The sequence below is a fragment of the Pelophylax lessonae genome (genome assembly GCF_965119305.1).
Source record: "Pelophylax lessonae genome assembly, chromosome: 1".
NCBI lineage: Eukaryota > Metazoa > Chordata > Amphibia > Anura > Ranidae > Pelophylax > Pelophylax lessonae.
In genome coordinates this window covers 653100957-653121631 of record NC_138768.1, presented here as the reverse complement: position 1 = coordinate 653121631, position 20675 = coordinate 653100957, and the positions used below count along the sequence as shown (strand labels likewise).

Sequence of the window (20675 nt, the reverse complement as noted above, 5' to 3'; positions counted from 1 at the left end):
CACAAATACCACAAAAGAATACAAGCTGTCATTGATGTTAAAGGGAGGGGGCGATACATGGTATTAAGAACTGGGGTATTTAAACTTTTGCTCAGGGTCATTTGGGTAGTTTCTGTTGTAATTATGATTTAAAAAGAGTAAACACAGTTGATTGATAATAAATGGCTTTAGCCAAACACTAACCATGAGTGAAAGAAAAGTTTTTGTCATCATTCATATTCTCTGAAAAATGGCCAAGAAATCATAAATTCTGCCAGGGTTTGTAAACTTATGAGCACAACTGTATATATGGTAACATTTACCTACCAAAAGCTCTATATTCATGTCCACAGCCCAAAAATTTACACAGTCCTGCTAGTTAGCTTAGCAAGTAAGGCAGCCTGATTGCCTTTCTACACTCAGCCTGTGATTGGAGCAGCAACTGTCTGATGCTTCTTTTGCAAGCAGGGCACTTGATAGGCCTTTGGGTTAACTCTCCCCCCTACAGTGCTAGCAGTGCTGCTTTGCAGGGGATTAAAAGAGATGAAAATCAAATTAATTAATTTACTTTAGTAAATTAAAAAATACACCTAATTTCTTCTTAAAATACCTGAAATTAATTGGTGTTTTTTTTTTAAATATTTTTATCAGTCTAGTTTTTCTCTTTAACGTCTCTCCCTTCCTTGGGCTCATTAGCAATGTAATTTAGGCCCCTTTCACACTGACGGACCAATCGGGTCCACCTGTCAGTTTTTCAGGTGGACCTGATCAGACCACCCATTGCTCTTTTTGGAGAAGCGGATGTCAGTGGACATGTGTCTGTTGACACTTGCCGACATTCGATCCAGTCTTCTAAAAATAGACGGCTGGAAGTCTTTTCCCCATCTGTCCGACAGACCGGAACGCAAGACAGTTGGATGGAAACGGACAGGCGGTCCCCTTCCATCTGACCACCCAGTAGAGAACAGAAAGCTGTGTCTCTGTCCGATCTGCATAGCGGAGCGGATATGGACCTGTCATCCGCCTGCTCAGCGTGGATCAGCAGACTGGCCCCCCGCTAAGCAGGTGAATGCGCTTGACGAATTCTATATAAAACAAAGATCAGTGTAGTAAACTCATCGGCCACTTTATTAGGTACACCTTGCTAATACTAGGCTGGACCCTCTTTTGCCTTCAGAACTGCCTTAATTATTTATGGCATAGATTCAACAAGGTGTTGGAAACATTCCTCAGAGATTTTGGGCCATATTGACATGATGGCATAATGCAGGTGCTGCAGATTTGTCGGCTGCACATCCATAATGCAAATCTCATGTTTCGCCACATCCCAAAGGTGCGCTATTGGATTGAGATCTGGTGACTGTGGAGGCCATTGGAGTACAGTGAACTCATTATGTTTAAGAAACCAGTTTGAGATGATCTAAACCAGGCATCACTAAATGGCGGCCCGCGGGCCAAGTCCGGACCCAATCAATGTTCCGTCCGGCCCCGCAGCGGTCGCGCCATTTAGGATCTGTTTTTCCCTCTGCCGCCGCCGCTGCAGCTGCAGCTCTGTCTTTACAGAGCTGACATCGGAGGAGCAGCGCAGTGATTCACGGAGGACGGGGGCTGGTACAGTTAACTGATTGGTTGCTAGAACTGCCCTGTATTCTAGCAACCAATCAGTTACCTGGGGCAGGTCCCGCCCTCCGTGCATCCCTTTGAGCACTTCCGATGTCAGCTGCTGTGCTTCCGATGTCAGCCACGCTGCCCTGTTTAAGGTAGGACAGGGAAGAGGCACTGCTAATGTAAAGGGGGAAAGAGGGGGGAAATCAAAGAGGCAGAAAAGTAAAGGAGTGATACGGTATGAAGGGGGATGGGGTTCTACAAAGGGGGTGAGGATTAGAATGTGAAGGGGGGCTGGAGACTGCAGTGTGAAGGGGGGTTTGAAAAAAAAGGAGATGAGCACAGGAATGTCTGAGGGTGCTATAAAGGGGGTGAGGACAAGAATGTTAATGGGGGGCTGGGGACTGCAGTGTGAAGGAGGGGCACAATAAAATGGGAGAGGACAGTTATATGAAGGGGTGCTATTAAGGGGATGAGGACAGTTATATGAAGGGGGTGCTATGAAGGGGGGAGAACAGTTATGTGAAGGGGGGTGCTATGAAGGAGGGAGGACAGTTATGTGAAGGGGGGTGCTATAAAGAGTATGAGGACAGGAATGTGAAGGGGGGCCTGGGGACTGCAATGTGAAGGAGGGGTACTATAAAGGGGGCGAGAACAGGAATGTGAAGGGTGGATGATATGAAAGGGGCTTGGAATTGCAATTTAAAGTAGGGGGTGATATAAAGGGGGGCCGCTGACAAAAATGTTATGGGCTGAAGACTGTAATGTGAAGGGGGATGATGTACAGGGGGACTGAGAACACTGATGTAATAAGGAGGATTGTGATGTGAAGGATTGTAAACTAGGTTCACATTATTGCGTAACGCGTGTAGGCGGCAGATTTATTTCAGTGGGCTGCCTTGTAAGCAGAAACGCAGAAAAATAAGTACCTGACCTTTTTTTTTTTTTCTTTTTAATTGCGCCGTACCAAGCTGCATGGTACTGCGGCACCATGTGATGTGGCACTCGTAAAGACGCGCCATGTTTGCGCATTGTGCAGAGGACGGTGCCATTGAGAGCCAAACATATGATTCGGACCTCGGTTTGAAGAAAATTTTACCTACTGGACCTTCATGAATTTTAATTCATTACCCCTGATCTAAACTTTGTGGCATTGTGCATTATCCTGCTAGAAGTAGCTGTCAGAAGATGGGCACACTGTATTCCTAAAGGGGACAGCAGCAATACTCTGGTAGGCCGTTGGCATTTAAACAATGCTCACTTGGAACTAAGGGGCCCAAAGTGTGCCAAGAAAATATCCCCCAAACTATTACACCACCACCACCACCACCACCCTTAACCGTTGATAAAAGGCAGGATGGATCCATGCTTTCATGTTTACGCCAAAATCTGACCTTACCATCTGAATGTTGCAGCTTAACCACTTCAGACCGCCCACTGTGTATTTACGTCGGTACTTTGATGTTAAATACCAATGTTATGGCAGCGGATAGCTGCCCTAACCCCTTATTTTTTTTTACACGGCCGGCAGTCCTCTTTAACATAAAAGTGGTCCCAGCGGCAGATGTGCCGTGAGATCACTTTTATGGACGGTTGGAGAGGTGCCCCCACCCCCCTCCCGTCGCTTCCTGGTCGTTTTTCCCTCTTACCAGAGCTGTCAGTAGCAGGGAAAACTATCCAGTCCGTTGTAGAGATGGCCCCCACTTGACTTTTTTGGCCTTGGAAGACCAGAGGAATGTCATACCTCTCTTCCTCCCAATGGCCTTAAAGGGCCCATTTTTTATTTTTTTGCAAAAAAACTTTTTTTTTTTGCAAAAAAAAAAAAAGACTTTTTTTTTTTTAAGTGTATATGTGAGATCTGAGGTCTTTTTGACCCCAGTTCTAACATTTAAAGAGGACCTGTCTTTCCTGCTTATTTCTGTTACAAGGGGATTACCTTCCTTGTAACAGGAATAAAAGTGATCAAAAATGTATTTATTTTTTATAAAGGGACAGTGCTCGTCTGCATAAGCGAACGCATACGCAAGTCGCGCCCACATATGTAAATAGTGTTCAAACCACACATGAGGTATCACCGCGATCATTAGATCGAGAGCAATAATTCTAGTCCTAGACTGCCTCTGTAACTCTAAGCTTGTAACCTGTAGAAATTTTTAAAGCGTTGCCTATGGAGATTTTTAAGTACCAATGTTTGTCCCCATTCCACGAGCGGGCGCAATTTTGAAGCCTGACATTTTAGGTATCCATTCACTTGGCGTAACATTCTCTTTTACATTATGAAAGAATCAGAAAAAATTGGGAGAACTTTACGGTTTTCTTATTTTTAAAATAAAAAGTGTATTTCCAAAAAAATTGTGTTTGTAAGACCACTGCGCAAATGCGGTGTGACAATCTACATTTTATTTTCTAGGGTATCTGCTAAAAGAAAAAAAAAGGAATAATGTTTGGGGGTTCTAAGTAATTTTCTAGTTAAAAATACTAATTTTAACTTGTAAACAAGAAGTGTCAGAAATAGCCCTGGTCCTTAAGTGGTTAAATCGAGACACCTCCATCCAGTCCAGGCAACGTTTTTCCAATCTTCTATTGTCCAATTTGGTGATCCTGTGTGAATTGTAGCCCCCGTTTCCCATTCTTAGCTGACAGGAGTGGTCTTCTGCTGCTGTAGCCCATCTGTTTGAAGGTTCGATGTGTTGTGCATTCAGAGATGATATTCTGCCTACCTTGGTTGTAATGAGTGTTTATTTGAGTTACTGCCGCTCACTGGATATTTTCTCTTTTTCTAGCCATTCTCTGTAAACCCTAGAGATGGTTGTGCGTGAAAATCCCAGTAGATCAGCAGTTTTGGAAATATTCAGACCAGCCCATCTGGCACCAACAACCATACCACGTTCAACGTCACTTAAATCCACTTTCTTCCCCGTTCTGATGCTCGGTTTGAACTTCAGCCAGTCATCTTCACCACGTCTAGATGCCTAAATGCATTGAGCTGCTGCCATGTGATTGGCTGATTAGCAATTTGTGTTACCAAGCAATTGGTGTTACCAAATAATTGAACAGGTGTACCTATTAAAGTGGCATGTGAGTGTATATGCCAGCTTTGTTCAGTTATATTTTCAGTGTTAATAGCATTATTTAATAAAATGTTATGACTGGCAACAAAGCATTCTGTTCCTGTAATGGCAAAAGAGATGAATAAATATTATCTAAGCCAACCCCTGAACTGCAGACTTTCTCTTACGTCCTCCGACAGTCGCCGCCACTTCATATTCATCACTAATGGGGTTATTGACCTTTGCTCCGCAGGAGTAGCTAGGCAACAAAATTTGTTAATATCAAAGCTTTTAGCATATCCCACCCCTAGGGGGTGGTCCCCTCAGTCAATACCTCCCTGCTTCCTGCATTCCCAACTCAGTTTCTAATGCCTAGCTTAGGAGTAGCAGGCTGATCCTGTGCTGGGGCTCTCAGTCTCAGCCTCTATTCTCTTTTTGATTTTATTTTGAGTCTTTTTCTCTTTCTTTTACCTAGCTGTTATTTTTCAGCATTAGTTAGCTTCTTCGGATGAAGATGATCGTGCGGAGCTGGGTCCCAGGGTTCAGGGCCAGGGGCTTCCCAGCCTGCCATCGAGCATTCAGCGCAGGTTTCCCTGGCATATTGAACGACCCATCCCTGTTCTCTGCAGGGATGCTATCTGTGAGGTGGCTACCTCACTGGACGCCATTGCGGTTTCGCACCGCAGTTCCACTGCGTCCTGGCTGCGACACTCCCTGTCCTCAGTGCAGCGGTTTGGTCACTGGAGAAGGCTCCCCACGCCATCCGGACTGGTAAGTGTGAATCTATGTGGGGACCTGTCTATTTGGGTGTCAGTCTGGGACTGTGTGACCCTGCATGTCTGTGTAAATGCTGAGCTCCCTGTCAGATTCCTGTGTGGAATAGCTGCCTGTCTGTGGGCTGCGAGGGGGGGGGGGGCTCTCCCGCTCTGCTGTGTGAATGCATGAAGCAGTCTGGGCTTAGACATGCTGTGCGGCGATCGCTGCGGCGGCCCGCCATTTTTTTGTGGCATATTTATGGTGACCGGTCCTGTGTGGTACGGTGCGGGGTTTTGGCGCCAAATGCCGCCATTTTGGCGGCGATCGATCAGGCCACATGTCGGCGCCATTTTCTCTTTGCCTAAGGGATCCTCAGCCGAGTGGCCATGTTTGTGTAGCCTTACATAGGCCTTATAGGGCGGTCAGTCATTGCATCACTTCCTTTTGCTCTGGGACAGCGATCGGTGGCAGCAGCCTGTGTGATCTCTCCAGGTTTTAACCTCTCCTTTTCCTGTATTCCTTGCCCAGTGTTCTTATCCCTGTGGGGGTCGGTGTATTCAGTGGGGTGCGGTGGGCTACGCTCGCCGCGGTCTTAAAGGGGCGGTACTCCTTTTTTTCTACTTTTGCTGGGGCATGGATTCTCAGGATTGCAAGTTTCCTCCCACCTTGGTGGGGGGTCAAGGGGCTGCTGCATCCCCCGAGGGGGCTGATCTGGCTACTATTGTGGCGAACTTGGCTGCTCAGGTGCGGATGCTGGTGGCTGATCGATCCACCAAACGGCCCAGAGTGTCTATTTCCTCTGATTCAGAGGGCGATGGGGCTGCTATGGCTGGAGTGCCCTTCTAAGGGTCTCACTCATCTCTAGACCTTGTGGGGTCTGAGGGGGAGGCTGAGGTAGAAGGGGTTGATAATTCTCCCCCTGGCTCGTCTGAAGAGCTTGCACTCATGGATGAGTTGGTTGCTTCTATTAAGCAAACGCTGCATTTGCAGGATGAACCATGTCCTCCTGCTTTGATGTCCTCTTATGGGACGCAAAGGAAACGCAAAACGTCGCAGGTTTTTCCTTGCTCTGTGGAATTTCAGCGCGCAGTTGATGAGCAATGGCGCAATTTAAAGAAACCTTTTGCTGTGCCGAGTAGGTTCAAGCTGCGTTATCCATTTACACCCACCACTGATGAGCGTTGGTGTGTGCCGCCTCAGGTGGATCACGCGGTGGCGGTTTTGAATAAATCCACTGCGATCCCTGCTGAGGATACCCCGGTGTTCCGGGACTCGACGGACAGGAGATTGGAGTCTCTGGCCCGTCATGCTTATACGGTTGCTGGTTCTATGCTGAAGCCTATTTTTGCTTCCATTATGGCAGCCCAGGCTATTGCGGATTGGATGCAGGTGCTCAGGCGCACCCTGGTGGCTGACTCTGCCCCGCCGACAACTTTGGCTATGGTGGATCAAATTCATCAGGGTGTCATTAATTTGTGTGATGCGGACTTAGATTTAGTCCCTTTGGCTGCGTGTCTTTCAAGTGTGGCGGTATTGAACCGTCGCCTAATATGGCTGAAATGTTGGTCTGTTGACCAATCTTCTCGCAAGACTTTAGCTAATTTGCCCTACGCGGGATCTCGCCTTTTTGGCGAATCTTTGGATACTCTGATAAAGGGAATTTCTGGGGGTAAGAGCACTCTCTTGCCCCAAACCCACAAGAATAAGTTTGTTCGTGGTAAGAAAAATACCTCGTTTAGGCCCTCTCAGGGGTCCTTTCGTGCCTTTCGGTCGCACTATAAGGGCAAGCCCTTCAAGGGCCAAGGCTCCCAGAAGAAGCCGTGGACAGGTAAGCAGAAGTCCGGCCAGGCCGGGTCCACTGCCCATAACAATACGGCCTGAAGGGATGCCCTCACCCAGTTCTGGGGTGGGGGGATGTTTGCTCGGTTTTCTTCAACCCCGGCTGGACCGCGTTCGGGACAGGTGGGTTCAGGAAATCGTTCGATCTGGATACAAGATCGAGTTTCTCTCTCGGCCGGCGAGCAGATTTTTCCCCTCAAACCTTCAGCTATCTCCGGAGCGCTTGCAGGATCTGCACCTGGCGGTGCGGGACCTGCGGGCCCAGGGAGTGGTGGTTCCGGTGCCTCATCGGGACAGATTTCGGGGGTTCTATTCCAATCTGTTCGCTGTGCCCAGAAAGGAGGGCAAGGTACGTCCGATTCTGGACTTGAAAGCTCTGAACCACTTTGTGCGGGTTCGCAAGTTCCGCATGGAATCCCTGCGCTCAGTGGTGGCTGCCCTGGTTTCGGGGGAATTCATGGCCTCCATCGATTTGAAGGATGCGTATCTTCACATTCCCATTTTCGAGGGTCACCAGAGGTACCTTGGATTCGCCATTGCGGAGGATCATTACCAATTCGTGGCGTTACCCTTTGGTCTCGCTTCGGCTCCGCGGGTGTTCACCAAGGTGCTTGCGCCGGTTCTGGCTTTATTGAGAGCCCAGGGCATTTCTGTCCTGGGGTATCTGGACGATATCCTGATTCGGTCTGCGACCAGTCAGGGCCTTGTGAACGACCTGTCCATCACGATGCAGACTCTGCAGGAGTTCGGGTGGACAATAAATTTTCCAAAGTCGACTCTGTGTCCGTCGGTTCATCTTCCCTACCTGGGGATGATCCTGGACTCTGTTCAAGCGAAGGTCTTCCTGCCGGAAGACAAGCTCCGGACGCTTCAGGACGCAGTCAAGTCCCTCAGGGACAATCGGTACTCGTCCCTCCGGACGTGTATGAGGTGTCTGGGATTGATGGTCTCGACCTTCGAGGCGATCCCTTTTGCCCAGTTTCACACGTGGGGTCTCCAGGCGGAGATTCTGGCCGAGTGGGACGGGCTACCGCAATCTCTGGATCTACGGATCTCATTGGGTCATCATACCAGAAGGGATCTTCTGTGGTGGCTCCGGTCCCCGGCGGTGTCGGGGGGCAAGTCTTTTCGCCCTTTCTCGTGGACGGTGATCACCATGGATGCCAGCCTGTCGGGCTGGGGTGGTGTTCTGGGCATTCTGTCCGCCCAGGGAACTTGGTCGGAGGAGGAATCCTCCCTTCCGATCAACATTCTGGAATTGCGAGCGATAGCTCTCTGCCTTCTGCGTTGGACGGACAGGCTACAGGGCCGTCCGGTTCGGGTGCAGACGGACAATGCCACAGCGGTGGCCTACATCAACCACCAAGGGGGCACCAGGAGTGCCCGCGCGGCTCGGGAAGTGGCCGACATTCTGTCTTGGGCCGAGGCACACGTCCCGGCGATAACGGCAGTTCATATTCCGGGGGTGGAGAACTGGCAGGCGGATTATCTGAGTCGCCAGACCTTGGACCAGGGGGAGTGGTCCCTCCACCCGGATGTCTTCCAGATGTTGTGTGCGAAGTGGGGTTCACCAGATGTGGACCTGTTCGCGTCTCGTCTAAACAACAAGGTGGAAAGGTTTGTGGCAAGGACGCGCGATCCTCGGGCAGACGCGTTAGTGGCGCCCTGGCATCAGTATTGTCTGATGTATGCCTTTCCACCGATTCAGCTGCTGTCCAGGTTCCTTCGCAGGTTGGCCGCGGAACCGCACACGGTGATTCTGGTGGCGCCAGACTGGCCTCGCCGGTCTTGGTACGCAGACCTCGTGAATCTGGCAGTCGACGCTCCGTGGCGGCTACCTCTTCGAGAAGATCTCCAGTCTCAAGGGCCGATATTCCATCCTGCTTTACAGTCGCTGGCTTTGACGGCCTGGCTGTTGAAAACCAGGTGTTGACAGATAGGGGTCTCTCCCCTGAGGTCATTCCCACTTTGATCAAGGCTAGAAAAGCCTCTTCAGGGAAGGTTTACTATCGTACTTAGAAGGCGTATTTTGCCTGGTGTGAGTCCAGGGGGTATTCTCCTCGCTCATACTCAGTATCGAGAGTGTTGGCTTTCCTTCAAACGGGCGTGGACCAGCGTTTGGCGTTGGCCACGATTAAGGGTCAGATTTCTGCGCTGGCCGTTCTCTTTCAGCGCCCTGTGGCGTCTAACTCTTTTGGTTGGCACCTTTGTTCAAGGGGTGCGACACCTGGTCCCTCCTAGGAGGGAACCTTTGCCTCCATGGGACTTGAACCTTGTTCTGTCCGTATTGCAACATGCTCCTTTTGAAAAGATCAGGGAGATCTCGTTACCTCTGTTGTCCAGGAAGGTTGCTTTTTTGGTGGCGATCACTTCGGCTCGCAGAGTGTCGGAGCTGGCAGCCTTGTCCTGCAACTCTCCATATTTGGTGATTCACTTGGATAAGGTGGTCTTGCGACCTAACCCGTCTTTTCTTCCGAAGAGGATCTCGGAATTTCACCTCAATGAGGACATTGTCTTGCCTTCGCTTTGCGCGAGGCTAAAACATCCGAAGGAGGTGGCTTTACATTCCTTGGATGTTGTTCGGGCGATCAGGGTTTACCTGTCGTCGACTAAATCCTTTCGCAGGTCGGATTCCCTATTCGTCCTTCCTGAGGGACCTCGGAAGGGCATGGCGGCGTCGGCTTCTACCATCGCCAAATGGATCAGGCAGACCATTGAGCAGGCCTATGCTTTGAAGGAGAAGGTTCCTCCCTTCCCTGTGAAGGCGCACTCTACCAGATCTCGGAGTACGTCTTGGGCCTGTCATCATCGGGCTTCTGTGGCCCAGGTGTGTAAGGCGGCGACTTGGTCGTCAGTTCACACCTTCTCCAAATTCTACATGGTGGATGTTCAGGCATCGGCGGATGCTTCCTTTGGCCGCAAAGTTCTTAGTGCGGCAGTGCCTTAGGGTCCCTTGTTTTGGGTCCTTGGCTGTTGGGATGTCTTTATCCCTAGGTTACTTGTTTTCCTGGGTTGTTGCTCCTGTTGAGCACGTTTTTCCTGTTGCCCAGTTGGTTCTCTTACTTTGGTAAGGTTCCTTTTTTATCTGATGTGGGTACTGCGTTGCTTTAGGCGCGGCTGCGTTTTTTCCCACCCCTCATGTCTACACTGCTGTGGGACGTCCCCATTAGTGATGAATATGAAGTGGCGGCGACTGTCGGAGGACGTAAGAGAAAACTGAATTTTTGTAAAATCTTACCTGTAAAATTCCTTTCTCTGAGTCCTCCGACATTCGCCGCCCCCGCCCCTCTTTTGGGGTTTGTTTATGTACTCTACTGCTATGCTACTGAAATTGAGTTGGGAATGCAGGAAGCAGGGAGGTATTGACTGAGGGGACCACCCCCTAGGGGTGGGATATGCTAAAAGCTTTGATATTAACAAATTTTGTTGCCTAGCTACTCCTGCGGAGCAAAGGTCAATAACCCCATTAGTGATGAATATGAAGTGGCGGCGACTGTCGGAGGACTCAGAAAAAGGAATTTTACAGGTAAGATTTTACAAAAATTCCGTTTTTTTCTTCTCGAGATTACAACACTTGGTAACAGAGAAGTAGAAAGGGAATGTCTGGTATTGGATGACATTTTTCATGCAGTAATTCACAAGTCTTTAACCACAATTTCACTTCACACCACAATTTTTTATGTGTCTGATACATGGCATTTACAATGCAGCCTATTGTACGTTTTTTCATTTGCACTAAATAAAATAGTCCTATAATAGAGGTACCAATGAAACAAAAGGTTAGAATTGTTCATATTCTCACATTAATGCAGCTCTATAATTATTATTCCATCATTACATTGTTTTTATTAAATGCAGTGTGTGTATTAATTTGACCTAGCATCAGCCTCTTACAGTATATCTGTATAGCAGAGCTAGAGTGTGAGAGGAAGCAGCAGTACACGAAGCCAATCATTTTGTGTTCTGACAACAAAACTGCTGATATTGGGGGGGGGGGGGCAAAGTAGCAGGGTGGTAAGTCTAACTACTACTTCTCCTTTCATTGTGGCTGGAGCTAAGTTCACCTTAAAGATTTTCTGTAAAGGAGAACTTAACCTTTAGGGCAGGGGTAATGAATTAAAATTCATGAAGGTCCAGTAGGTAAAATTTTCTTCAAACCGAGGTCCGAATCATATGTTTGGCTCTCAATGGCACCGTCCTCTGCACAATGCGCAAACATGGCGCGTCTTTACGAGTGCCACATCACATGGTGCCGCAGTACCATGCAGCTTGGTACGGCGCAATTAAAAAGAAAAAAAAAAAAAGGTCAGGTACTTATTTTTCTGCGTTTCTGCTTACAAGGCAGCCCACTGAAATAAATCTGCCGCCTACACGCGTTACGCAATAATGTGAACCTAGTTTACAATCCTTCACATCACAATCCTCCTTATTACATCAGTGTTCTCAGTCCCCCTGTACATCATCCCCCTTCACATTACAGTCTTCAGCCCATAACATTTTTGTCAGCGGCCCCCCTTTATATCACCCCCTACTTTAAATTGCAATTCCAAGCCCCTTTCATATCATCCACCCTTCACATTCCTGTTCTCGCCCCCTTTATAGTACCCCTCCTTCACATTGCAGTCCCCAGGCCCCCCTTCACATTCCTGTCCTCATACTCTTTATAGCACCCCCCTTCACATAACTGTCCTCCCTCCTTCATAGCACCCCCCTTCACATAACTGTTCTCCCCCCTTCATAGCACCCCCTTCATATAACTGTCCTCATCCCCTTAATAGCACCCCTTCATATAACTGTCCTCTCCCATTTTATTGTGCCCCTCCTTCACACTGCAGTCCCCAGCCCCCCATTAACATTCTTGTCCTCACCCCCTTTATAGCACCCTCAGACATTCCTGTGCTCATCTCCTTTTTTTTCAAACCCCCCTTCACACTGCAGTCTCCAGCCCCCCTTCACATTCTAATCCTCACCCCCTTTGTAGAACCCCATCCCCCTTCATACCGTATCACTCCTTTACTTTTCTGCCTCTTTGATTTCCCCCCTCTTTCCCCCTTTACATTAGCAGTGCCTCTTCCCTGTCCTACCTTAAACAGGGCAGCGTGGCTGACATCGGAGGCACAGCAGCTGACATCGGAAGTGCTCAAAGGGATGCACGGAGGGCGGGACCTGCCCCAGGTAACTGATTGGTTGCTAGAATACAGGGCAGTTCTAGCAACCAATCAGTTAACTGTACCAGCCCCCGTCCTCCGTGAATCACTGCGCTGCTCCTCCGATGTCAGCTCTGTAAAGACAGAGCTGCAGCTGCAGCGGCGGCGGCAGAGGGAAAAACAGATCCTAAATGGCGCGACCGCTGCGGGGCCGGACGGAACATTGATTGGGTCCGGACTTGGCCCGCGGGCCGCCATTTAGTGATGCCTGCTTTAGGGCCTCATGCACATTGCTGCTGTTAAACTGACGTTTTCTTGAGTTTAGGCATTTTTTCTTCTCTTGAACTACCCTAATATTATCTTATGTGTCTATGCATACATGGATGTTTTTAGCAGTTTAGTAGCATGAGTGTTTTGTCTGTTTTTTGAATGCCCTAAAATTGCGCTCAGAGGGAATTTTCACCACAAAAAAAGCTGTTAAACGCACCTAAAGCGCTAGGTGCATTTAGCACTTCAGCATTTATTTTAATGGCTAGAATAAATAAAAATTCTGGCCAATAAAATAAATGCCCAAACTGCTTAACTGGTTTGAAACAATACAGCTTAGGTTAGTTTATAACACGTATTTTCTCCTGCCAGCAGATAGTGTTTACAAGAAAGCAGTGTGCATGAGGCCTAATGGTGAAATGGTAATGGCTAGGAAGCTCAGGATAATTCTGTGTATAGACTGTTACTTTCCATGAAAATCATGAATGGTGACATTACTGGAAAAAATGACATGGTGCTTTTGCCTTGTTTCAGGTGAATCCCCAGTATGTAAATGATGTTACAAAGAGTGTAAAAGACAGGTAAGAACCTAATTTTGACTGTTATAAATATATTTGGAAAAAAACAGAAAACCGCTACTGGTATTGATTGCTGATAAGCTAATTTCTGTAGTTTAGGTTTCATTAGTAAATTTATGTGATCGCATGGGGTTTTACTCCTTTGTAAATATTTACTTTTTTAATTTAAGAGAATGGACTTAAATAATTGTAAATGGCACCAGGCTTAAAGCAGTATTAAACCCAAAAGCAAACATTTTATTATATTGCAGCTTACCAATTCTTAGAGGCGATGACTGTATTAGGCCAGGCATAGGCAGTTCCAATCTCGGACGGTTTAGCAGGAACTGGCTGAGATTCCAACCATGTGTGGGGAGGCTGAATGTACCAAGTTTATTAAGCTATCAACTTGGGAACAACCAGCCTTCCGGATTCAGTTGCAATTATCGCTAGTGGCTGCTATAGCTACTAGCAATAATCACTGTGTTCTCCCGGCAGGGACAACTTTCCCTGCCGGGATTAGACAATTGCTTGGCAGGTGGGAATCCCCTGTTAGCACTGTCTGTGTTGATAGGGGAATAATGCAAAATTCTTGAAAGAAATTTGCACTGTTTAGGACCTGCCTTAATTTCCTCTTTTTGGCTTTTTTCTTGGTTTTCACAGCCTACACTCTTAAGCAGGGTATATCAGTTTACATGAATGAGAAAGATCACTTAAGGCCCCTTGCAGATAGGGCGGACTGCCTGTCCTTTTCCGTCCCACTGTCATCCAGTCCGATCCACCGGACCGGATGGATGGGGAACGGATCCCCATCTGTTTTTAGTGGATCGGATCGGACGCCGACGGGTGTCAGCAGACATGTTCACTGACATCTGCATAAAACACTATGGATGGTCCGATCGGGTCCACCTGAAAAACTGACATTGTGAAAGGGGTTTTACTCTGGCAGGGGTACAATTTTCAAGCTTTTATTTATTTATGGAAAACCTTTATCTCAAAAGGGAAAAAAAACCTGCTGTACCTGATTATAAAGTGTGCTGGGATGTTGTTTCAATTTGTTAGTGGTTCTAAATCTGCTAGTACATTTAGCAGACAATGCTACTGTGCCTCCTATGCTAATTCCTCCAAATTTGAGTCTCACTAATACAGGTGTGTTACTGACCAGATCACCAGGTGAAAACCCAATGGAAAAAGCCAAATAAAAGAAAACTGAGGCAGCCACCACGTCTAATGATTGTAAGCTGCAATATAATATATTTTTGGTTCTGGGTTTATTACAGCTTTAAGGCTATATAGTAGATGTAAAAGTGCTCTTGTAGCTGTCCCAGCATGACTATATTTTCACCAGATAGCAGGTTGACTTCAAAGCGACATTAATCCCAAAAAGAAAACAAAAATAATATATTGCAGTTTACTAATCCTTAGATTTGGTGGCTGCATTTTTCTTTTCTTTTTCAGGCATTTTTTCCTTACATTTTCACCTGGTGGATGTACTCAGATCAAACCTATGCAACACAATGTAGGAAATGATCCATGGCAAGAATTTTAACCAGTCCCCAGATATTCTAGGCTTCAGACAGTTCAAGCTCAACCCTAGCCAAACCTCCTATATACAGTTTTTTTGCTATCTGTAAACATATCCAATTATGTCTTAGGCCAGTCATACATGGTTTCGAATCTCGGCTGGTTCAGCAGGAACTGCCTGAGATTTGAACAGTTGATGGACAGGCTGAATGTCAATGTACCAAGCTGATTGATCAACTTGGGTACAAGTAGCCTGCTGGATTCTCACTAGTAGCTGCTATAGCCACTAGCTATAATTGCGTTCTTATCCCTAGCAAGTCCACTTTTAGTGTACAGTAAAAATGATACTGGTTTGCTTATCAGTATTTGCAGATGGTGCAGATACATTTAATGATTCCCTATTACTTTTTAAAAACTTTTTTTAACTTTAAAGTATTTATTGAAAAATGTACAAATATATAAAAGAACAAACAGTAGTACCACAGTACCATTATCACCGAAACATGTAGGCATGACCTAATCGAGCATAAAATGGTGACGATACTAATCTCAAAATAATAGTCAACAACCATTAGTTCGAGGGTCAATATTCGTCTTCCTGATTCATCAACTAGATACGTACAAGCGTATTAAAGACCACCAATTTATGAATGGGCCTTATAGATGAGCTTGGATCATCATACTCCTGGCTAGTCAAATACCACACTAAAGGAAGAAAAGGGGACAAGAGGAAAAAGAATCAGAAAGAGAAAATGGAGAAGGTCCGAATCAGGAGTCAGAAGAGGTAAACCTAATCTCTAGCCCAAAAAAGGAGTAAATTAACATGAGAGAGAGACATGCATATAGTTATCCCATGACTCCCAAATCATGTTCACATTTTTTGACTATCTTTCAAAATGCTAACAAGTTTCATTTAACATGATCCAGGTGACCTTTTGCCTAGCCTGCGCCAAAGCTACAACAGGTTGTTTCCTGAATTTGGCAAGAGTCATCTTAGCCCCCCTAATAGAATAAAAAATATCAAGATGTACTGGGGTGTTGAGCGCTATATGGGGAGTCTGGGGAACCGACGTTCCCGTTACAGATCAGAGCAAAGATGCCATTCCAAAAGCCATAAATCCTCGGGAATTCTCGCCAGATATGGCACATCGTCCCCGGCATTTTACACCCTGGAAAACATCAGGGTGGTACAGATGGGTACATTTTAGCCAAACATGTAGAGACGAAGTACCAGCGAGTAAGCGCCTTCAAATTTGCCTCTACCAAGGCTATATTCAGGGCACCAGTATATGATCGCAGAAAAAAATTTGTGCCATGCCTCCATGTCCTTTTCCTCTGCCGAATCCGCATCCCAATCCAGCATATAAGAGAATCTAGGAGGTGAGCCCAGTAATAGCCCATAAATAAGGGAAAAGCCCCCCCCCCCCTCCCATCCCGCTGATCTGCAGCCTGTGTGTACCATTTTTCATATGGGCTTCTGGATAATTCTGCAGTCTTACCGGCCAGAGTAAATGTAGAAAGTGCAAAATCTGAAAAAATTGAAAATGCTCCAACTGAGGCATTATAAGGACTTCCAAACTGGTGTAGTGTGAATGGTCCCCTATGCGTAATAAAGTGTCCAATTCTGTAAAGCCCCTTATCCATTCACCAATTAAAGGCCTTATTGTCCAGGCCTGGTGTGAACTCTGGATTTTTAAATAAATGTGCCAGTGGATGAAAATGGGAGACAAATCGCTTTTAAGACGGAGCTTATTCCAGATCCCCACTGAGTGGGAGAAGGTAGGCACCAAAATTGGGGGCCGTCGCTTGGGAGAGCTCCAAAAATGGTAGTATAACATATATCCTGGAGTGGCCATCCTTTCCATATATACCCTGTCTGGTTTGGCGTATAGAAAATATACCATAGAGTTGTGTTAAATTAGCACTCCCTGAGTCTTGGGGGATAATAGAATTTTTCTCAAAGCGGTGGCCTTTCTTGCACCAGATATAGTGTATCACTTTTGCTTGAAAACATGCAGGCACAGCTCGGGGAACAGGGATAAGTAGAGACCTAAAAAAATAGTGTTCTACATAGTAAGGACATTTTAACTGTATGGATTTTACCCAACCAGGACCAGTATTGGAGATCTGCCTCAAATTTATGGAAAAGGGGGGTAATTCAGTTTGTAAAAGGACTCTATATTAACTATCAATCATACCCCTACACAAGGGATATGAGTGGGACTCCAAATGAAAGGGAAGTGGTCTCTAAGGGATCGAACAGAGCTGGGGGAACTGAAACATTCAGCGCCATAGACTTGGCCATGTTGACCTCTCACCATTACTTTTTTTAACATACTGAACTAAAGTTGGAAGGCTAATTTTTTAGAAAATCATCTCAAATGGTTTATAGATTATAAATCTAGAGCAAACACTTTTCCTGGAGTCTACCTTAACCACTTTACCCCCAGGCCAATTCTGACATTTCTTCTATAAAAAATGTAAAAATCAGCATTATTTATTTATTTTTCTAGAAATTTTTTTAGAACCCCTCCTAAACAATTCTTTTTTATAAAGTAGAGACCCTGGAGAATAAAGCCAGCTATAAACGGTTGTATGGGCATATGGGCAGGTTGACTGTACCCAAGTTCATTGACTGATCAACCTGGGTACAGCCAGCATGTCAGATTTTTCATGCAATTATTGCCAGCATAATAATCACTGTCCTCACCCTAAATGTTTCGTCTGGTGAAACAGATGTCTTCTCGGTGTTCTCCTGGCTCCACCCCGTACCGGGAGAACACATCGAAGACGTCTGTTCCACCAGGTGAAACACATTTAGGGTGACGCCAGTGGCATATAAAGTTGTACACCAGCGGTTGATCCCTGGTATGGTGTGTTTTACCTGCGTTGCTCTAAATGTTGTGCTGGCTTTGGATAACCAGCGAATTATTATGGAGTCGGTGAAGTCAATATTATCCTGAATGGTGGCCCCCCAATTGGATGATTTCTGCGCTTTTGATTCTTGTCATTTGGAGATCATTACTGTTAGGTAAAGGAACTGGCACACTTTTCTGTGAAGTGGATAATTTTAAGGTTTTACTTTTGGATTTTTATATTTTTCTCTTTGAAGTTTACTTCTTTGTTATGCATAAGTAAATTCTATGCTATGGGACTGCTATGCCACCATTCATTTGATAAACATTGCTCATTATGGTTTAATATGAGTTCACTTTATATTTTACACACATACAGTACCTTGAAAAAGTGTTCATATCCCTTGAAATTTACCACATTTTGTCATGTTACTTACAACCAAAAATCTAAATGTATTTTTATTGGGCTTTTATGTGATAGACCAACATAAAGCGGCACATATTTGTGAAATGGAAGGAAAATGATAAATGGTTTTCAACATTTTTTACAAATATCTGAAAAGTGTGGCGTGAATTTGTATTCAGCCCCTTTACTCCTAACTAAAATCTAGTGGAACCAATTGCCTTCAGAAGTCACCTAATTAGTAAATAGAGTGCACCTGTGTATAGTTTCAGCTCAGTATAAATACAGCTGTTCTGTGCAGCCCTCAGAGGTTTGTTAGAGAGCATTAGTAAACAAACCATATCATGAAGGCCAAGGCACACAACAGACAGGTCAGGGATAAAGTTGTGGAGAAGTTTAAAGCAGGGTAAGGTTATAAAAAAAAAAAGTATCCCAAGCTTTGAACATATCACAGCGCACTGTTCAATCCATCATGCGAAAATGGCACAACTGCATACCTACCAAGACATGGCTGTCCACCTAAACTGACAGGCCGGGCAATGAGAGCGTTAATCAGAGAAGCAGCCATGAGGCCCATGGTACAATCCACAAATCTGGCCTTTATGGAAGAGTGGCAAGAAGAAAGCAATAATTTAAAGAAAGCCATAAGAACAGACAGGGGACACTACAAACATGTTGAAGGTGCTCTGGTCAGATGAGACCAAAATTGAATTTTTTTGGCATAAAAGTAAAACGCTATGTGTGGCGGAAAACTAACACTGCACATCACCCTCAACACACCATCACCACCGTGAAACATTGTGGTGGCAGCATCATGCTGTGGGGATGCTTTTCTTCAGCAGGGACAGGGAAGCTGGTCAGAGTTGATGGGAAGATGGATGGAACCAAATACAGGGCAATCTTAGAAGAAAACCTGTTAGTCCGCAAAAGACTTGAGACTGGGCCGGAGGTTCACCTTCCAGCAGGACAATGACCCTAAACATACAAGAGCTACAATGCAATGGTTTACATCAAAGCTTCCTTATGTGTTAGAATGGCCCAGTCAAAGTCCAGGACACGGCGCAACCTCGATCTTGGTAAAGAACCAATGACGTGGCTCTTTACCCATGGGATCGGCTGTGTCCAATCACAGCCGGTCACATGTAAATGAGGAAGTTCTGTTTATCGGTGCTCCTCACCTCACACTGTCTGTGTGTGTGGCAAGGAGGGAAGATCAGTAGCTCCTCCTCAAAGGGAAGTCCAGGATAGGTAATCGGGGCACTGATCATCAGTTCCCTGATTACAGTAAAAAAACATTGCCCATCAGTGACGCCAACCAATGTCCATCAGTGACACCAATCGGTGCCCACAGTGACCTCAATCAGTGCCCATTAGTAAAGCAAGTCAGTGCCTGCCCATCAGTGCTGTCCATCAGTGCCGCCTATCCATGCCCATCAGTGCGGCATATTAGTGCCTCCTCATTAGTGCCCATTAGTGCAGCCTCTTCGGCACACATCAGTGAAGGAGAAAAATTACTTGTACACAAAATTTACTGAGAGAAATTAAGAATCCTTTTTTTTTTTTTTTTTTTGCAAAAAATGAAAAACCCAGCAGTGATTAAATACCACCAAAAGCAAGCTTTATTTGTGTGGAAAAAAATTATAATGTCATGACCACGCAATTGTCATTCAAAGTGTGACAGCACTGAAAGCTGAAAATTGGCCTGGGCAGGAAGGGGGTGAAAGTGCCTATATTAAAGTGGTTTAATATATATATTTGATTTCAAATTTACAAGTGTGATGATGCCGTCACACTTTGTGCTGCAGTGGCAGATGGATTATGTAGTTTTTCCATTAACAGATCCCTTTGAATGGATGATGTATGGAATTCAAACCAAAACAGAAAGCTGCAGGGTGAGGTATCCATTGATTTACGTAAAGCATCCAGTGATGCACCCTAAATATGGTTGTAACAATCTTTAAAGTGTACTAAGCCTTTAAAGTGGAACTAAAATCTAAAGAGAAACTGTGAACTGAAAGGCTCTCAATTGTAGAAGAGATATGACTCTTCTGCACAAAATAAACCCGCACAGCTTAGTTTACATTCCGGCACAGAGCCTGAGTGATGGGAGGACTGTATTTCTGAGTGACCTCAACCAGCCTCAGCCATTTAGGAAGGCCAAAGACTGGCAACCGGAAGAAGCCAGGTAGATTTTGCCAGCGAGGACGCATGCGGCCCAAGATGGCTAGGAAACAGCCCAACTCAAAATCAAAAAAGTTACTTAAAATGTTGATTTTTCTTTTTTGGAATTTATTTGTAAACCTGTATTTACACTTGGCAAAGGCTACCAGACTTCTGAAAGCCTTACCCTTAGCCACCCACTCTTCACAATCATGCTTTATTTCTGTCAGTTTTCAGCAAAACCTATATATTTGAGCAACTACCGGTATTTTAACGGATGAAGGACACAAAGGGCAAAATTAGAACCAAAATATCTGAACCTTGAGAATTCATTGAGATTTGTTACTATATCCATCGAACCAGATATTGCTGCATTAGTTTATAAAAAAACTGTCAAATATTGCACTTGTTTTATGTTGCCCTCTTTTACAATAAAACAAATTACAAAAAAAAAAAAGTTTTTTCACTCGGGTACATGATCTATATCAGTGATTGTTACCTTGTAACCTGCCTGACTTTTTCTGCTTATCAGC

The 20675-nt window shown here is 45.6% G+C and overlaps 1 protein-coding gene across 1 annotated transcript in view; it reads left to right on the top strand.

Annotated features, from left to right (window-relative positions):
* The window catches only part of MGAT4D (MGAT4 family member D), a 327531-nt gene that overhangs the window by 185283 nt on the left and 121573 nt on the right, over positions 1-20675 (top strand). Inside the window, exon 5 of the mRNA XM_082243787.1 lies at positions 13178-13224. Coding sequence (XP_082099913.1) covers positions 13178-13224 — 47 coding nt within the window. The remainder of the gene's footprint in view (positions 1-13177; positions 13225-20675) is intronic.